The 21,230-nt window shown below is 41.2% G+C and overlaps 1 protein-coding gene across 2 annotated transcripts in view; it reads left to right on the top strand.

Annotated features, from left to right (window-relative positions):
- The first annotated feature begins 10,499 nt into the window (after window positions 1-10,499).
- CUNH1orf105 (chromosome unknown C1orf105 homolog) overlaps window positions 10,500-21,230 on the top strand; it is a 38,953-nt gene continuing 28,222 nt past the window's right edge. For both annotated transcript variants that reach the window (XM_039222415.1, XM_039222416.1), the window contains exon 1: window positions 10,500-10,575. In XM_039222415.1, the coding sequence (XP_039078346.1) occupies window positions 10,555-10,575 (21 nt within the window). In that variant the 5' untranslated portion in view covers window positions 10,500-10,554. The remainder of the gene's footprint in view (window positions 10,576-21,230) is intronic.

Consider the following 21,230-nt stretch of genomic DNA (forward strand, 5'->3'; position numbering starts at 1 on the left):
TGGCTTTGTGCTAAATGTGGTTTTGCATTTTGCTGTATTTCAAAAATTTCCTTCTGTTAAAGGAAAATATTGTGGATAACCACTAGTGTGTTCTTAGATCAGCACAAACCATGTCAAAGAAAATTGGAGATGTTTTTCCAAGTTTCTTTCCACTGATCTTATGTAGTCATAAACAATGGCATTTGTCGTCTTTGGCTTTTCCTCCCAGATTATAATCCTACAGTTTCACTGTCCCAGTTGTCTCTCTTTGTAGGCACATTTTTGTTCTTTTACTTCTGAGTTATTTCTAACAGAACCCAGCTTCCTCTGGAATTTCAGAAGTCATGTTGGAGAATACTTTCAGTTTGCTGCAGTACCATGTCATGTGATTAGTATGAATACCATGTCCCCAAGGTTTTGCGTCCTACTAAAAGGAGATGTCAATGTGAATGGAGTCAGGAGCTCTAAGATGTGAGGAAATTGCATTGATACCTTGCCTTAAGGTGGGAATGTAGCCTTATGAGCTTTCTAAGAGTTTTCCATAGCACCCCTCATCTTTTGTGTAGCTTCCTCCTAACTGATTGCTCTGATGTTGTCTACACAATAGATGCCTAGCATAATCAAATATAACAGTATTTTTAGGATTTGGAAAAATAAACTGTGTGTGTGTTTTTTGATAGGTGTATCACTTCTTGTCACACGCTAAACCTTGCATGCTTATTGACTCATTGGAATAACCATTTACTCAATTGTGGACAGATTATTGAAATAGTATTGATTTAAGACAGATATATTGCATTTCCAGAATTCATCTACCAAGATTACTGTTCTGAATATTAATTTTAGCTGACATTTATAACATATAAGAGCAGTAGGGTCTGTTTAGTAGCAAATTGCCTACCTGTTCAGATACAAACTCATTCTATTCCAAAACATTATAATGAAACCAGTTCCTGTGGTATAACTGTAAGCCTTCTAAACTTAGAATTTAAACATAGTCATATAGATTAATTTTATGACTTTTAGTATAGACTGTAGCCATAATTCTCAAATATGAAATGGGACCTAATACCAGTATGTGATAAATGTTGATGTTTTGTGTGTACAAACATATTTTCTATGCATGTGTCTCTGTGTGTACAGTATATACATGGTAAATTCATTTCTGTAAGTACATGTGTCTCGTGCCCCTTTGGGTAGGTAGGTTTAAAAGCACTTGTTAAAATGCCACAAGCATGCGTGCGATCGTTTGTGCATTGTGTATATATGCTATGTTTGGGTGTAAATATTTATGTGTACATGTGCTGTGTGTGTGGGTATGAATATATTTTTTAAACTGTGTTAGTACAAGAGCTCACTTTGAAGGGTCTGCCATATGTGCTAACAGTGGTTCACATAACTGTGATAACATACATGAGGTCTACAAAATTTTGCAAGGAGAGGCACAAAGCTCAGAATTACCATGATAACATGGTAGAGTAACAGCCACAGTCATTTGGACATAAATCCACAGCGCTGCTATCTAAGGAATTACCTTTGCCAAATATACTGTAAGATCTGGAAACCCACTCTTAAGATCTCTGATTGGAATTATAAATTACTCTTGGATTGCTGAGCTGAACCTTAAAAAGCTAAATTGGTCTACAAAGTCATTTTTTCTCTATAGTAAATGTCAAAAAAATAAAGTGGAGAGAGATACCAATATAACAAAAATAATGGACTTTACTGAATAAATTTTCTAAAAATGCAGGGAAGAAGTTACTTAATACCTCAGAGATGGGTCATCTGTCCCCTCTTTTAGGTAAACATTTCTCATTTGGTAAACAAGATAAGTATTTGAAACTGATAGTAATCTCCTTAACATTGAGAATAAAACCTAAATAGTAGGTCTCTGAACTGTGCAACCCAGTGAAAGGAGATAATATATGAGACTCAAGCCTAGTGTTATATCATTTCACCAAGAAGACTGCTACCTGTGAGCTCACAGTCTAATGTGAAAAAGCTAGATGATTGTAGAGAAACGATAATTAGTTCACTAGATCACTCACCCCTTTCTTAAAAGCTCAAATGTGTCTTAATCATCCTTTCTAGTTGGTATGCTTAAAATTGTGTGGTGCTCTGTATTGTGAAACTTGAAGAATATTTTGAAACATATGTAGTATATGCTTTGCTATCTGTATATATGTGTAAGAATGCGCATGTGTGAGAGCAAGAGAGAGGAAACTCAATGAAGTGTCTCTTGTTCGTCGTAAGGCCTGTTTGTACTGGTATACTGGTGAGACTGCTCACCTCCCTGGTCTGGAGTTTTACACATGGCTCAGCTCAAGGCATTCATTTCTTTTCATGTTTACCCTTGAATTCCTTCAACTTTGCTCATTGTGTAATGTTTTAAAAATTATAAAAATTACTGTCAACCTCTTGCATTGTCTGCTGCCATTTTGATTTAAAAAAACTATTCTTCTCAACCAGAAATTTCACCATTACTTGATTTATGTTTAATTTCGTATGTATAGCCTTCGGTTTGCTTCCTTGTCTGTTTCTTTTCTCTCCCTTTTCCGAATCAAATTCCTCTTTTGCATTGTTATGAAGAAGCAGTGTATAGAAGCAAAATCTTAACCTTCTCAACTGATTCTTTAATTAATTTGAGCCAGAATACTTTCCACTGTCTTCTTGGCACTTTCAGGATTTCTTAATACTGATATATGGATGGACTCTGTGAATGGAATTTTGGAAGCAAGTTTCTCAAGCCTGTATCATTCTTGAAGGTCACATGTACCTATTGTGAAAATGTGAAGCTGTATTTCTGAACCTGAAATAAATGATAACATTTGAAGGACTCCCCCCTTCCTCATTCTTGCATAATATATTTGAGTCATTCTATGCATATCAGTAAAATGTGAGGCTTCTAAATACTTATAACCCTTTTGATCAAATTGGCCCAAAATTAACAAAATGGAGAATACCATTAGACATTACTGTCAGTAATTTGGGGAAGGTCAAGATTTTTAAAGGGAGCAAATTGGACAAACCAAAGGCAGAAGAGTAGGAGACATTTTATTTCTGGTTCAAAGTCAGTATTGAAGTAGGTTAAAAAAGGGCACAAGGCTTAGACAGTTGGAGGGTGCAATGTGACACTTGACAAGAGGCACCATCTTATTTTGCTAATCAAAAGGAAAAGTTCGTGAAAATCCCTGGGAAGCAGAAGGAAGGAAAATATTCACCCAAATGTTAGATCCACAGAAGGCATTTCTTACAAGAAAAAATTGAGCTCTTGACCCAACAGTTGGCCTCCATTATTTCTTCATTGGGCATTGAGGGGGAGAAGTTACCCCTTAAGTTTCTGTAATATTAAGAAAATGGAATAGGCAGAGTACTAAATAGTAGTAGCTAAACCCATCCTCGTCTTCAGTTTCCAGAGCATAGAGACTCTTTGTTACAGAGTTTTGATGATATGTCCCATATAAATGTACATAGTCCCAGACTGAACCATCCATCCAAAAACAGAAGACAAGAAGGGAATGGGAGAAGAGGAATGTTGGTTTATTTCCCCTCTGTATTCAGAATACATTCATTGTGAAAAGATGAATTGCAAAGGATGTTGTATTAATTCATGCTTTCCTGTTGTAATTTCTTTTTCACATCTGTACATCTTGCTGAATGGAGCCATTAGTGCCTGTAAAGGAAACTCCTTACTGGAAGAGAGAGGATGAGAATCATGCTGTACACTTGTGGTGTGTGTGTGTGTGTGTGTGTGTGTGTGTGTGTCTGTGTGTGTGTGTGTTACTGCATGATTCTTTATTCAGAATCATTCCTAATTGGAAATTATCAAAACCAAAGGACTTGATTTGGCAAACTACTTATTTGGTAACTATTTGGCAGATTACCATTTGTATTTTAAAAATACCTCTGCCATCAGTTTAAATAACTCCTCAGTTTTCAAGAGACTTGTGTTTCTGCTTATCAGCAGAAGTGTTAAATTTCATACTGAGAAGCCTATCTGGTATTTGGGTTAGATGGATCTCATACCCTACTTCCTAGTACTTCAACACATACCTGGCATTGCCACTTTTAAGACCATTTGTTGATGCTCTTTGACACTGTGGCAGCCTAATAATTATAAGACCTGCAAGAAATGTTGGCTAAAACTACAGTCTTGGTTCAGAGCTTCCCAAAGGTCATTCCATGGGATTTTAGTAGGCTTTATACATACACATACCAATAAATGATGTTTAAATACTGGAAAATGATGATTAAAAATTAAACATTTCTTCACTAAGATTTACAGAAGCTTTAATATCAGAATGCATTGTGAGTCTCTAAGAGAGTGTCAGTGTCTACATATTTCTCAGGCTTATTTGACCATCAACGCTTTGTTCATAAAGCATCTCATGGCACTAGTGTTGTGAGGAAATACTGTTTTAGAGGCTTTAGATGGGAGTGAAAATGCACTAAGATTAGTCCAGTACAGACTGTCACTAACACAAAGTCAGGTGATAAAATCAAATGTAAGAGTAACCAGAGTTCCCAGCCCAGGACCATCTTTCTGGACTTGATCCAGAAAGTGTACTAGATCCAGAGCAGTGTACTAGACCCAAGGAGGAAGGTCACATCAGATCAGGAGGCATGAAAGCTATTGGAGACATACATGGAACAAGTCTTAGTATGCCTTGTGGAGGACTCAGCTAACTTTCCATATTAACTTTTCTCTTTAACTCTCCAAAAGAGAGCTCCTTTAAATTAATTATATTACCCCATTATATCCTTGTAAAGGAATAGATCCAGGTTGATTTCAAATTAAAGATTATTAAAGAAAAATAGAAAGGAATGCCTATTCTTATTCTTAGTGCCTTTCCTATCTCACTTTCCCAAGCCTTCGGGCTTACCCACTGGTCTGAGATATGAAGTTTATCTAAATGACGGCAATGAAAGCAAGCAGAGAATGTTTGGTGAGATGGTAACAGAAAAGAAAAAAAGTCATAAGACCTTCCCAGGGACCTTCTCTGGGACCTTGCCCAAGGCTTGTGAACCTTGTCACCACTAGAACAGATTATAGCATTGAGGTAGATCAAAGAGGATATGGGTAATTCATTGTTCTTATTGATAATTGAGTCTTTCATGTATGAATTATGGCCATGTTTCATACATGCTTTTCTGCCTCCTCACCTTCCTGTGCTTTCAATTCTGTGAAGTTAGTTCTCAGAAAACTTAAGAAGGTATAACCTGAGATTATAATCTCAATTAGGCAGATTTGCTTGTATGGTGACTAGTAGCATGCTGACCTTTAAAACTTGTTAGCTACGCAGTATTTCAGCTCCGTGTTCCAATTCAGTTCTCCAACCTTCATGTTAGAGGCAGCAACAGTATGGGGCACGTTTAGAGCTCTTAATATTAAAAGCCCAAATATGTTCAGCGCTTGTCTTCAGGCACTTCAGCATCGTGTAAGTAATATAGAAAATTCTGGAAAGGAAATAGTGAAAGCCCAACTGCCACGATCCGTGATAGAACTCACTCAGCCACTGCATGGTGTCATCATCGACAATGCTTCTTCAGCAGTGAGAGGAAAATTGGTACTGGAAAGTGAAGAGAAAAGAAAGGAGCTGCCCGAGGGAATAAATGTCACTCCGTTGTTGGAAGCAAGCATTTTAGCTGTCAGGTGAAATATATTCCAAGACAGAGTTTCTGATCCTGTTTCTGGATTAGAACACCAAACGAGCTCAAACAGGAAAGTGCTTTGGCATATGTTAACAGGATGGCTCTTCAACACTGTGGACTTGCTGTTCGGGTTAATGGCTCACCTCCCCACCCTGCTGAGGTAATTAAAGTGTTCTAAAGCCCCTTCAGAACTCAAAAATAGTTTCTGTTTGCTGGGCAGGTGATAAATCTCATTGAGCCTGACAGGAATTTAATTACACCTTCTTCATGAAAACACCAGGGATACCCATTACCTGGGTCTCTAAAGCTAAAGGCTTGCAGACCCCCCGCAGTTGAAAGGTTACCAAAAACAAGTCCTTCGTCATTTAAATGGATGAGAGGCCTCCTTAGCGTAGCTGGCTTAAATTGGACCAAAGAAAAATTGATCTCAGACTTCAGGGAGAATAAGATTTTTTTAACCACTGCTCAGAAATAGAACAGTTTTGCTCCATTAACATCTTGTAGAAGATGAAAAAGAAATTTGGTTTTGTTTTTGTTTTTTGTAGAATTCATTGCTCCACTCACTGAAGTCTTATGAGGGTAAGATGGAAGTGAGTGAGTTGTCTGACACCTGGATGAATAGCCAGAAAGAAGTCCCACAGCGGGTAGGGTACTGAGCTCACCTCACAGGCCTATGACTTGCTGGAATGTTGAGTTCATTACCAATTTGGTTAGAAAGAGGAAATTAAAGTACAGATTTCTGCTGGAAACCAGTGGGAAAGTTTCATTTGGCCCACTGTTTTCCTACTTATAGGGCCATTCAAGGCAACATAGAGTTTACTCTCTAGCAGCAAATCATCCAGAGAGGCTGAGGTCAAAATGAAGCACAACTCTGGATCCTTATTTCACAACCACAGGCCTGACAAGATGTAAGCCAGGCTAGGGATATGGAGAAAGATCCAGCAAACTCAGTCTCATTTACCCTGGACCCAGTTCAGAATAAACCAGAATTTCAGCTGGACACAACTCTGAGACGGAATCCTGGAGTCCCATGGACCAGGCCTAGCCTTGTAGTTTCCCTTGGCCTGGAAAGGCTATCATATTAGGATATTCACCTGGAGCAGATTCTTATTTACAAGTTCACAAGTTCAACCCCTGACGTTTTCTGCATTATGCTTACATGGCTCATTTGATCTCGTGACACCTTCTAATTTCCCTCATCTTAAACCCCCCCCCTTTTTTTTTTTACCTATCGTATTTCTATACCAACTCCCTCTCCCTATGGAGATTTTACAAGATTTACTGAAATCTTTGGAAGGAACTGAATGCCACAAAATCAGGGCTCAAAAACAAAATACTCAAGGTTATAAAGGTATTTGGCTCTGGTACTATTTCCAGTTCTCCTGAATATGATTGCATGGATTTATCAATGGATTTATCATCCCATGGTGCAAAATCATAAGATTTTGGAGTGGGCTTCAGTGGCTCATTTCTAGCACACTGCCAATAGCCAGGAAAATCCCTGGGAACTGCGACCTTTGCTATGTGGTGTTCTCTCATTTCCCCTGCATGTCTGCATTGTTTTTGTCTGATTTGAATTTGACTTTTGTGGGATAATTTTGCATGCTCCTATTTGGATTTGTTTTATAATTTAAACATTGTTTTCTTCCTCTGCATCTGTGTTTTGCTGTTGTTGTTATTTTGTTTTGTTTTGTTTTCACTAGGCGACCCCCTCCCGCAGTTCCAGGACGACCATCCTAACTCCCATGATTCATCTCCTTTTGTTTCCAACAACATGTCTATCTGTGGTATTTAAGAGCCTTTCATTTGCACTACATGATATATGTACATAAAAGCTTTTATTTTTGATCCATGTCTATAATAAAAACAAAGTTTATTCTATATAAAAATGAAATGTGTTCTGTTTCATTTTCTAAAGAAGACCCAAAGTAAAATAATCTTCAACTAAAACCAGGTAAGGTGAAAAATATGTAGTTTGATCTAGTAGTTCTTAAAGCATTGTGATTTAAGATGCTACTTGGTGGAGAATAATAACCTATCTTCAGTTGAAATGTCTGTCCAATGAAAGCATGAAAAGATAGACACAAGTGTTGGCAAGGATGTGGAGAAAAAGGAACCCTTTTGCACCGTTGGTGGGAATGTGAACTGGTGCAGCCACTGTGGGAAAAGTATGGAGGTGCCTCAAAAAGCTAAAAATAGAACTGCCTTACAATCCAGTGATTGCATTACTGACTATCTACCTAAAGAATATGAAAACACTAATTTGAAAAGATAGATGCACTCCTGTGTTTGTTGTAGCATTATTTACAATAGCCAACTATGGAAGCAACCCTAGTATCCATCAATAGATGAATGGATATAGAAGATGTGGTGTGTACATATATACTATGGAGTATTACTCAGCCACAGAAAAGAATGAGATCTTGTCATTTGCAACAGCATGGATCGACCTAGAGGGTATGATGCCAAGTGAGACAAAGTAAGTCAGACAAAGTCAGACAAAGAAAAATATCATATGATTTCATTCATGTGGAATTTAAGAAACAGAAAAAATGGGCAAAGAAGAAAAGACAAACCAAGAAACCAACTCTTAACACTAAAGAGCAAGCTGGTGGTTACCAGAGGGGAGGTGGGCAGGGAGATGGGTGACCCAGGCCATAGGGATTGAGGAGCGCAATTGCTGTGAGGAGCACTGAGGAAGGTATAGAATTGTTGAATCACTATACTGCACATCTGAAACTAATAGAATACTGTATACTAATTATACTGGGTTTTTTTAAGTGTGAAAAAATGAAGTACAAATTCTAGATATCTGGAAAAGACACAAAAGACATAATTTCAACCTGCCTTCAGGGATCCCATTGTTGTTTGCCAAAACATTTTTTCTGTTTTTATTTTTCTAAACAGTCTTTGTAGGAGGTAAATTATGTAAGATCATGGAAGATTTTATAGGTCTGAAGCCCATAAGCCTCAAATATTCTATTCAGCAAATTCAGGGGAAAATATATTATTCAGAATAAAAGTGCAAGGAAATGTTGCCACCTTGAAAAGAAAGATTTTTTTGACGTGGCAGTAAGTACTGGAAGAATGAATCTGTATGAGTTTGGAGGAACAGAGAACTTTTTAAATAATTATCCTCAAAAGTAATTCCAACACTGAAATTTTAAGCTACATTAAAAAAACATTTATCCATATAAAGTGTTTATTAAGGTAGTACATCTGCCAAATTTGTGATCTCAAGATTTAAAAAAAAATGATTTAAGATTTAATTCAGAATTTTTCTCTTTGAAGATTTACATGATCTAACTTACAATTTAAAATTATCTCCCACTGGGTGAGATCATTTCTGTATATGTCTCAATTTACCATATTAAGACAGAAATCTACAGGATAGGAAAGTAAAAAAATTGTCAGGAATTGGGGTTTCCATGTACTTCATGTTTGACCTAGGCAAGCTCCGGCAAGGACCGGCAAAGCAGAAGATGTAGACAGGACCCTCCAATTAGAAAACAGAAACCCCTCACTCACAGTGCTCTCTCTTTGGACCATAAAAATCGTTTATAAGCACTATGCTCTCCACTCAAAAGTGTGAAACTAGTTTATTTCTCAGGTTAAAATTTCATATGGCACATTCCATCAGTTTTACCTATATGCCAGGTCCAGTGACTATGAGTTAGAAGCACTGGTAACTAAGAAAATTCAAAGGCCCCCACGCAGGGGATGAACTGAGGCTCGAGTTTTCCTGGGGCCAATTGGGTTGATGCAAAACGAGGCACAGTATGTAGCCCTTGGCCTTCCCTCCACCTCTAGCCCAACCATTTGAGTTTTTAAATAGTATTCTTACTGGCCAATGTCCCCATCTGAACAGAGACAGTATTCCCTGATTATTTCATATCACCTCCACAAACAAGCAAAAAAGAGGTTGGCAATAGGAAGATTTTCACCAATTCATCTGTGTCAGGTGTTTGATACTTTTCCACTTTGTCTTAAACATGATCTTACCTTTACAGTGGTACACAGTTTAGACGCTTAAAGCTTACATTGACCTGATGAACAATGAGAAAGGAAAACCCAAATTACAGAATAAAATGATTCCCTAGGAATCTTGCACCATCTCAACAAAAGTGCAGTCCCTTCCTCACATTGAATAGCCAAGAAAAAAGGGGATAAGTGGAGGCGGGGGGTGGGGAGAAGCAGCCTGTAATAATATTAAATTGTGGTAAGGTTCATATTTATTTACTATCCTTAGTGTTTCTGTGTTTCATGATGTTCACTTCCCTAACTCTCCCTGCCCCCACTGCCACCCTCAATATTTGATAGGGTTGAAAACGTGCTCTGTTCTTCAGAGTTGACCATAACTCAGGATCATCACGAGTAACTCTTTTACGTTTTATAAACAAAAATAATCTCTTAAGTGTTCTCATCCCATTACTTATGTGTCGAACTTTCCTTGGATTCATAAGCATGTCCTATTACGTGGTCTGGGAGCACCCAGAGAAGTAACAGGATAAAAGCAGCTTACAAAATAACAATAGGCTATAACTGCATGGTGCTATGACAGGAGAAAATGGGAGTCAATTTCCCAGGGAGAACTGTTTTGATTTTAGTGCTTGAAGAAGCCACTTAGGTTCTAGAACCCAGAGTATACACTTTAACCAATGCATGCCAACATTCCAGAACATGGTGACTCTGACCTCTGACAAAGAAAGGAACAATAGAACTCACTTCAGCCAGTCAGAAACCAAAGTTTTCATTTCTAAGTGTTGGTTGAGGAGAAGACAGAGGAATTGAAACTAAAGTAGTCTGTGCCCTTTGCTTTGGATTCCGACAGAAAGGCTTTAGAATCAGAAGGCAGCACTCTTACTGGAAGCAGTGAGGGGAGTCCCCCAGTCTCCAGCTAGAAAAATCCAAGACATCTGAGAGATGGAGAAAAAAGAACTAAAGGTAGGAAAAAATAAACAAAACTTCCAATCCTTCCCTTACGGAGTTTCACTGGTAAATAAATGCAGACCTCATATACACAGAGAGGTATTTCACCAAATGGCCTTGAGGCTAGAAGCCAAAAGGAGATGAGGAAATAACATCTACTTTTCCTTTACAGACATGGATACTTTCAGTGGGCTTGGAGCAGGATACACTTTGATCTTCTTTAACCCTGAGTTTGAAAATTGTTGTAACATCTGTTTCATAACTCAGCATTAAGTCTGATTTTCGAAAAATCACCCTCAATTGACATGGAGTCTCTAATCCAACTCCATGAGATTCTGAAGTAAACTTTACAACTGTGAATCCATTTTAAAAACATGAACCTCACCCACAGGAAGATAAAAATTGCTGAAAAAAAAAAAGAAAAAAATAACTTCTATATCCCTTTATAAAGCTACAGAGTCTAAATCTACATAAATCAAATCTACATAAATCAAGCGAGCTGGTGACACTTCACTACTAGATGCCCCTCATTTATAGGACCTATTAGTTGCCTCCATGACCATACTATACACCCACAGTTTTGGTCTATTTTACTATAAGATTCTAGGTGGATATAGATGGCTTGTTGTGGGATGAGTCAAGACTAATCTGCTACTCCCATACTGTTTAATCAAATCAAATTTGACAGCACTGTATATGGGATACCGATTTCTAACCACAGCCTACATCTTCAGTGAATCTCACAGACAAGAGCCCTAGGCAAGCAAGGAGGAGACCAAGCCTTACCAAACTTCCCGGGCATCAATGAGACTTAAGCATCCTCAAGACAGTAATGGGGAAGCCACTGATGTGGGTTTTCTCTCTCACAACAGTTGCTAACAAAGTATATTTTTGAAGCTTCACAGGACACTGTTAAAACCAGGCACTCTGGCTCTTTGGGTCCATATCTTGTCCCAGCTCTTATCTCTGAGGGTGCATTTCAGAAGGCAGCAGGCAGCAGAGAGCAAGTCAGAGCCAAGGAGACAATTCCTTCTGCCTGCTGCCTTTTTTCTCTTTTAAACTTGAGGGTGTTATGCTGAGCAAAATAAGTCAGGCAGAGAAGGACAGATACCATATGTTTGCATGTATAGGTGGATTAGGAGGAACTTAACAGAGGACCATGGGGGAGAAGAAGGGGAAAAATTGTGGGGGAGAGGGAGGGAGGCAAACCATGAGAGACTCTTGAATGCTGAGAACAAACTGAGGGCTAATGGGGTTGGGGGAGAGGGGAAGGGGGGTGATGGGCATGGGGAAGGGCACTTCTTGGGATGAGCACTGGGTGTTATATGGAAACCAACTTGACAATAAACTATATAAGAAAAAAGACAAAAATACACAAAAGCTGCCTGGGGCCTGAAGATCTGTTTATTTTGAAATTTAGAAAGAGTGGGAAGCCCACTCACTGAGCAGAGTCCAAATGTTCCTTGGCTCCATGCAAGGCCCCAGGGCCATCCCAGAGTGGGGAGCAGTGAGCCAGCAGAGCTTGAGAAAGCAGAGGCAGCCACTGAGCCAGCTTTTCACAGGGGCCAGAGGGACCACAGTGTCCCTCGACCTCTGCATTGGTAAAATCGGGCTGTTCCATTTTCCCAGCCACATATGGTCAAGGGATTGTAGAGCAAGTCTGTGCAGAGCACAAGACCTCAGGCCGATGCTGGGTGTCATTTGAACCCAGGTGCCAGTTGGTGCCAGATGATGGCAGCAAAGGCCATTTGGCTGTCTGAGCCCCTCCCCCTCGCACTTTTGCCCCGCATCACCTGATGGAGGTGAGGAGCACCACGGTGCCACCAGGCCCCTGGTGCTGAGCAGATGCTGGGCATTTGGGAACCAGATGCTTCCTAACTACCTCATCTCTGGGGGGCCCCCGTTAATCACTGTAATGTATCTGGGAAGAGAATGGTGTTTGGGTTTGGTCAGTGATTGCTGTTGTTTCCCAGGGTAAACAAACCACCATTAATCACACCTGTGAGTTGGAAAAGAAAAGAAAAAAACCCTGCCAGAAGCATTAGGCTGCTCTAAGCTAGCTCACTCCTACAGGTCGTCAGTGGTCCCTGCTCCGCCTCTCCCTGGCAATCAGTACAGCTGACTGGGGCCCTCCCCGTGGTCACAGCAGTGTGCCTGCTCAGGCCTGACTGTCCACAGGACCTTGATCAAACTCTGCTCTCGTCCACACTCTCTTCACTTTACCCAGAATCAGACTTTCTAGGACACTACAAATGGCACCGCGCCACTGTTGGAAGTTTACACAGCTCTCATGAAGTTTGTGTTGTTATCCCCAAAAGGCTCTTGCTAAAATGCGCTATTAGCCGGAGGATATGCACATTAATGCCATTAGCAAACAATAGTAACATGTTCAAGATGATGTGAGGAAGGTGCACACTAAGACCGCACCTCCTTCAAGGTAAACAGGAGCCCCCCAGCCCCAACACATGCACTCTCTCTGCCACCTGCCTTGAACCCACAAGGACTTTTATTATTGGTCCTTCACACAGCCTATGTCAGTCTTCCAAGACTGCCAGGTCACCCTCCTCCCCAGCACCCTCCACACAGCTCCGTCACACCGTCCTGTGCCCCCCTCCCAGCTTCCTCAACTTTGGAAACTGCCACACTGCGCCCTCTGTAATCTATCTGCCCTGATCAGTGAGATCCCCTGTATCTTCAAGCTGTTGTGTGGATGTGTCTTTCATCTTCTTGCTCTAACACAACCAGAATCTCTTCTCAGGGCACGGCTCCCCCTGCAGCTGTCTCGTCTCCCACACCCCCTCACACTGCCAAATCCGAGTGGGGTAGGCATTCTTGCCATGACCACTTTTCCTTCCTCCCTCCTCCCTAAAACCCTCAGCTTTGAACCTCATGGCATCAGACTACAGCACATCCTACCCCTCACTGTTGCTTTGACCCACCAACCTCTAGTTTACTTTCTTTCATTCCTTGATGATTTTAGCTCCCATTGCCCTGCCGCTGTCTCCAGTACTATTCCTGTCTTAATTCGTGGGGATTTCACATGTGTGTAAATTATCCTTGCAACATCCCACCCCATCCATCCCATTTCTTATCTTCTTGGACTTCATTTCTCCAATGATATTGTCTTTCACTCTATCTCAGCTACTCACTCCCAAAGTTATAACCTTGTCTATATTCTCTGATCTTCACTTCCTATCCTTCTAGCTGCTTGAACCTCCAATTCACTGACCTTTCCCCTGTCCCTCCTCTCCCTGTCCTTCACCCCTGTAAAGGGGTTCACTACCCTTCTTACCCAACTAAAATGCCACAATCAATCATTATAATCACGCCCATGCACATATACTTTTCTCCCTTGTCCTTCTCTCAATTTTATAAAACCACCACCCTAGAGACATTCAACTCTCCATCCACTGTGGTTTGCACATGGTCTGGAAAATACACACACCACCACAACTAATTGCTTTCACTTTAACGTCGTGAACACCATGCTCAAGTGAGCCCTTAATCTTGCTGTGCATGACCCTAGCCATCCCTGGTTCATTCACTGCCCAGAAGTCCTAAACTATTTCATACCTTCTCTCTCCTACCTCCTCCATCATTTTGTCCCTCATTCTCACTCTCAGCTGATTTTCTGTCTCCTACTTCTTAGGAAAATTGAAGCACTCAGAAAGCAACTTCCGGAAATCCCCATCATCTCCTCTACCCACTTACCAGCCACCTTTCCACGAGCATCTGTATCTTATGTACTCTGCCGCCCACCTGTAACCATAGTAACTAACCTGTCCTCAGTCTGAAGCCAGCCCCCCAACTGGTGCACAAGACCCCATCTCCTATCAAATGCTCAAGAATACTAGCCCATAATTGTACCTTTCTAACTTCAACTACTACTTTCACTTCCTTCAGCAAACGTAGTATCATTTCCCCCATCTTAAGAAACAAAGTTTCTTGTCCTTACCTCTACTTTCAGTTTCTGTCCGGTTTCCTGGCTCCCCTTTGAAGCGAAACTTCCAGAAAGTTGCCTATACTTGCTGCTCCAACTCCCCTTCTCTTTTCCCACTTAACCCCACCCGAAATAGGTTTTTATGTCCCCCACACCACTAAAAACTGTTCTTTTCAAGGATACCAATGTCTGCTTCCTTGCTGAATCCAATGGTAAATTCTCAGCCCTCATCTTACTTGATTTACCAGATTTTCTTTCTTTTTTTTATTCATTTGTTTTGAGAGAAAGAATGCAAGAGGAAGAGGAGCGGGGGGATGGGGAGAGAATTCACTAATTCGAATTGATCTCATGAACTAAGGGATCATGACGTGAGTCGAAATCAAGAGTCAGATGCTTAACCAACTGAAGCGCCCAGGCGCCCCTGATTTACCAGATTTTCATCTGATCACAGTTGATCACCTGCCCCCCACCCCCACCCCAGTCCTCTGCACTTAGTTCCCAGGACTCCCAACTTGATTTTCCTCCTGCCTCAGTGGCCGTGTCTTCCAAGTCTTTTTGTTTCTTCTTCTCTCCAACCTTCTGATTTGGAATTTTCAATCTTCTTCTCAGTTTATATCAACTTCCTTGCTGATCTTGTCCAGTCTCATACCATTTATATACCAATGATTCCCAAATTTATATTTCCATCCCATACATTGCTCCTAAAATCCTAACTCCTCTCTCCAACCCCTACTCATTTCAGCCCGGATATCTACAATGCATTTCATATCCTACATGCCTCAAACTGATTTTCTTCCCGGAAATCTCCACCAATATCCCCTTTGCAGCCAAATCAATTGATGGCATCTCTATCTTTCAGTGTGCTCAGGCCAAAACCCTCAGGAGTCATTTATGATTCTTTTCTTGTTTTCACATCCCACGTCTGTTATGTCAAGAAGCCCTTGACTAAACTTTCAAATTATATCCAGAATGTGTCTATTTTTCCCCACTTCTGCTATCACTCTGTTCTGAGCACCATGGTTCCCTGCTTGGATTATCACAAGGGCTTCCGAATGCTTCTTTCTGCTCTGGTCTTGCCCTACAGCAACTACAATGAGCTTTTCAAAGGGTATGTCAAATCATGTCGCTCTTTTTCTCCAAGCACCTCTCAAAGGCTCCCATCTAAGAGCAAAAGCCAGAGTCCTTCTAATAGCCTGTAGTGTCACACGTTATCCAGCCTCCCACATTACCTCTCTGGCCTCATCACTTCAGCCACTCCTTGCTATACCCCAAACATGTCAGGCAGTTTCGGGGTCTTCTGCCAGGACTTTCATAGCAGCTCTTCCCTTTGCCTACAATGGTTTCCCCCTGGGAATCTGGATTATTCTCTCACCTCCTTCAAGTCTTTGGTCAAATGTTCTTTTCCATGAGACCTACCCTGACCCCCTTATTTAATACCATTGCTACTTTTTTTCTTTTTTCCCATAGCATTTACTATCTTCTACTTATATTGTCTGTCTCCTCCTGCCAGAAGTTAAGCTCTACTAGATTCAAGGAACTTTGTCCACTTTGTTCAGACATATTTCAAGTAAATAGAACACTATGTCATATAGTTAGTGCTCAATGAATATTTGCTGAATGAATACATTCCTGAGGCCAAACATCATAAAATGTGAATGGGCTAGAGATCAGCCTGAGTGAACAACGACTATTTTGCTAGATGTTGGGGGTAGGAATAAGGGATAAAGGACATAATGCGAGGTTTGAGAAAGCATTAAAAGCAACTGCCTTTGGCCCTGGACCTAGTTCGGCTGTCAGAAAAGCAAACCATCAGCCCAAACTGGCAATACAGCCTGAGGCAAGTTCCTGGCTCACTATGCATCTCAGTCATCTCAACTATAAGATGAAAATAATACCTGAATTACAGGATTGTTGTAAGAAGTAAATAAAATAGTGTATATAAAGTGCCTAACACAGTGCCTGGTATACACTGGGTGCTTGAAAATGTAGCAATTATAATTTATCAAATCCCAATGTGCTATTTATGTCCTGGATTTATGAGGCCTTCAAATGGTACGGTTACTTCTCAAACCACAGTTCATCAAGAATTCCAAGACTTTGTTGAATTTCATTACAAAAAGGAGTGTCAATAACTTCCACAGGACGGCACTGTGTCCCAGCCCTGTTTCCCTGCATTTGATGGGTTTGAAATATTGTAAAATTGTGTGACTGATGCCCTCTGCTGGCTTTTGTTTTTCTTGACCTTGAGCCTTTGGCTTAGAAGATGTATAATGGCTCCATGCTTCCTTGAGAATGCTCAGCATGTATTCTTATATCCACAATTTAAGCCAGCTGCCTGAAGCCTTACTCAAAAGTTTATAGTACTGACATAGCATGCAGACATACCACTGACACCAGTCTGGTCACCACAGAGAACCAATGTGCTGCTGTCCTCAGATCCCTGCACAGCCTTCTAGTTGCCTGCCAATCATCCAGAAGCCACATCATGCCACAAAACAAAGCACACCTGCTGCTCTATACCTCTACCTCTCCCAGATCCCTTCCATTTCCAACTACAATCCAGACACCATTTTGGAAGGACAGCCCTCCTTCTTTGCTCTCACTTGCCACTAGCACCCACCCTCCAGTTTATCTACTGAAAGGAAGACTGACAGGAAGCAGAGCTGGGAGAAAGGGGTGCAGAGTGAGGAGGGGTGACAGTTCCCTACACAAAGAAGATTTTGTTTGGGATTTTAATTCCAATTCTACTGTAATGCATTTTCCTTCTATTTTCCCCTTCCCTTCCCACACACACACATCATAGTCCTCTTAAAGTCTAAATCGTTAACATTCTGCTTGCACACTTTCAGTGTTGTTTAAATTTCAGAGACTGACCACATCACTGTACTTAAGTGATAAGTAACTTTCCCAACAACTGTCACACCAGGTCACACCTATCATTACCTAGGCCTGCATCCCTATATCGCCAGCAGCAACCCAAAGCAGTGTGCCGTGAGTCTCATTATCTTCAGGTAGTACCACTTAAGAGCTTGGAGTTTCTTCAACCCAGAAAATTAATAGGCAACCAACGGAATGGGAAAAGATAGTTGCAAATGACATCAGATAAAGGGTTAATATCCAGAATCTATAAGGAACTCACCAAACTACACGCCCGAAAAACAAACAACCCAGTGAAGAAATGGGCAGAAGACATGAACAGACACTTCTCCAAAGAGGACATCCAGATGGCCAACAGACACATGAAACGATGCTCAGCATCCCTCCTCATCAGGGAAAGACAAATCAAAACCACACTGAGATACCACCTCACGCCAGTCAGAGTGGCTAAAATGAGCAAATCAGAGAACTCGAGATGCTGGCGAGGATGTGGAGACACGGGCACCCTCCTACACTGTTGGTGGGAATGTAAACTGGTACAGCCCCTCGGGAAAACAGTGTGGAGGTTCCTCAGGAAACTAACAACAGAACTCCCCTGTGACCCAGCAATAGCACTGCTAGGAGTTTACCCAAGGGATACAGAAATGCTGAGGCATAGGAGCACGTGTACCCCAATGTTCATAGCAGCACTCTCCACAATAGCTAAAACATGGAAAGAGCCTAAGTGTCCATCAACAGATGAATGGATCAAGAAGATGTGGTTTATCTATACCATGGAATACTACATGGCAATGAGAAACAATGAAATCTGGCCACGTGTAGCCACATGGATGGACCTTGAGGGTGTTATGCTGAGCAAAATAAGTCAGGCAGAGAAGGACAAATATCATATGTTTGCACGTATAGGAGGATTAGGAGGAACTTGACGGAGGAACAAGGGGGAGAAGAAGGGCGGAAATGGTGGGGGAAAGGGAGAGAGGCAAACCATGAGAGACTCTTGAATGCTGACAAAAACTGAGGACTGATGGATGTGGGGGGGAGGGGGGATGGGCATGGAGGAGAACACTTGTAGGGATGAGCACTGAGTGTTATGTGGAAACTAATTTGACAATAAACTATGTGTAAAAAAAAAAAAAAGAGCTTGGAGTTTAACATTTTCTTACAAAACATTTACGCCTTTTTTATTTGCATTTTTCTCCAAAACTTTTTGGAATTCATTTATATTCTTGGTCTGTGAAACTTCTTGGAGTTACTGCAGAAAGTGTATAAAATTATATTTTCACTTGTCTTAAACTTTCTCAAATTTCAAAGGGTGTCTTCTGTAACTCATGACTTGGTAAACCAAGATTCACTTTGACACTTTATACTTTCATAGGCAATGACACTGTATCTCTGTTGAACCTTCCTTCTAGGCTGTGGTGTTCTATTCTGTAATCCGTGTTCACAGGGCAGTCTTTCCCTTTGGTTCTTATCATTTTGATTTTATAATTATCTTTTTGTGACCCATTTCTAATTCCACTATAGCCTGGTTATGAGGCAACCAATTCTGTACAAAGAATTCCAAGTACAAAGGCACTAGATTCTGTTTAGATCTCAATACCCTTCCGGATTACGCCCAGAATTTAGAGCTGACATCCTCCAGATACTACAATTAGAACACTTGGCCTGAGTGTACCAGCTCAGGCACCTCAAACTTAATGTGTCCCATTCTTATCTTCTTATCTACTTTACCTCCAAACCTGTTCTCACTTCTGTCTTTGCATGGCACACAAATTCACTCAAGGCAGAACACTGTCATCCTACAGTCCCTTCCCTTTCTCAACAGGAGTCTATCAAGTTGTCTGACAGCCTCCCTAATCAGGCGTCTCATCTCCACGCCCACCAGCCTAGCCACCCTTATTCCAGACACTAACCCTTCATTATTGCCACAGAGCTCCCCAGGCTCAGCCCGAAAACTGCTGCCAGAATTTTTTATATGTAAACATATATATGCATACATATAGAGAGATCTATACACTCATGAAAGTGTGTTTGGTGGAAATCTTGTACCCCTTTTCAAAACCTCAATTTGCATTGACATTGACTACAGGATACCATAATTCAAAGCACTCGGCACTCTCAGACCCCAAACCCTCTCCCTGCAGCCCATCTATTCTGTGCTTCTGTTCACTGCCTGGATGCATCGGGTCCCCACGCACTTTGAACATACCGTTCACTCTGCTTGGAATATCATCCTCACCATCTTTCTACCTGAATTGAGTTGGCTGCCCAACTCTGACACCATCCACCCCTCAACTCCCCATCCCCCTCCCACTTTCACACCAAACTTCTACAGCCACCAAACCAAGTCCTGGGGGGCTCCAAATACTATACACAGTATGACACAGAAGAGCTGAAAACTGACAGCATGGGTGCATTAATTCATCCCACTGAAACTATTCTTGAACGTGGTTCAAATTTGGGGAAATTTCTGCTCATTGACTCGGATGCAGCTGCTTATGTGAGCTCCCTAAAGCTGATAATCACAAGCCTATTCAAATAAGGCAAACGTATTAAGACATTTTTTTAAAAAGCACTATTTTATACAATTCTTTACTACCTTCAACCACTGTTGCCGTGTTCCCAATGTGAACTGTACAGTAACTATGAGCCAGTTCTGGCCACTCACCAGGGGTGTAAAGGCCACACCCAATGCAGGCAGTAAATGGATGTTCTGAGCTCCACAAGTCAGTTTCCAAGATCCTTCTCTCCCCTCTGGCCAGTGTCATTGGACTAGGAAAGCAATCTAACTGGCCCTAGGGAAAACTACCCATTCTAATGAAACACTAGTCTCATCAGTCCAAAGAGCTGAAGACAGTAGTTCACAGTCCCGTTCAAGACATTTTTTTGAGAAATCTATGTTCAGAGAAATACAAGCATTACTTAGTTTCTGACTTGAAATTAATTTCTAGTGAGAAGGGATGGTGCAGAGATTTGCCCCAAATGAATTATTTCATGAAGTACCAGATATTGCGGGAAGCATTCAATGCATTTTATACTTCGTCCCTGACCCTCCCTAAGCCATCCTACAGATCAACCTGATACAACAGTAATGGCGAGCACTACTGTCCCTCTGCTCCATATCCAGTATTCTTCAAAGCACTCTGCGTACATCTCATCTAATTATCACTATTCTAGAGGTAAATACTTCCATTCCCACTTTACAGATGAAAGCACTGAAACACAGAGCAGTTGCATAACTACCCCAACACCTAATCATTTGCTCCCTCCTTAAATAAGCTGGATTGTGCCCAATGACCTGTGGTTAAAGCCCAAATTCCTGAATATTCACACCTCAAACCCCCAGAAGCCTAACCTCCCATGAAACACTTTCCCACCTTTGTGCTTGTCCTAAGAACAGATGTGGCACGACGGCATCCACATGTCACATTCAAGTGTGGCTTCTGTCCAGATTTAAATGTGACAGAATTTACAAGTCAGGTTTCGCATGAAAAATCACAATTACGGCTATTGCAATTTCATTTAGAAACCATTAGATTTCATTAGAAATCTGAAGCTCTGAAGCCAGGCCTACATTCTGACTAGAGACACTCAGCTGGTGCAGCGGGATCGCCCTCCTTGATCGGGGCCGAGCCCCATCCAGTTTTCAGCTGTCACTAGTCACACAAAGTATACCAACTTTACTTGCTCCTATTACTGACCTGATTCCTAAAGGCCTTTGCCACCTTGCCCTAAAATCATCTTTACTTACTTAAATCCCACCTAACCTCCAAGACCGAGCTCAAATGCCATCTCTAGTATTTTTAGTTACTCCAATTCAATTTGGCGTCCAGCCTCTGAATTCCCTCAGCAT

This window comes from Hyaena hyaena, unplaced genomic scaffold, assembly GCF_003009895.1.
Source record: "Hyaena hyaena isolate Hyena2069 unplaced genomic scaffold, ASM300989v1 scaffold_1124, whole genome shotgun sequence".
Classification (NCBI taxonomy): domain Eukaryota; kingdom Metazoa; phylum Chordata; class Mammalia; order Carnivora; family Hyaenidae; genus Hyaena; species Hyaena hyaena.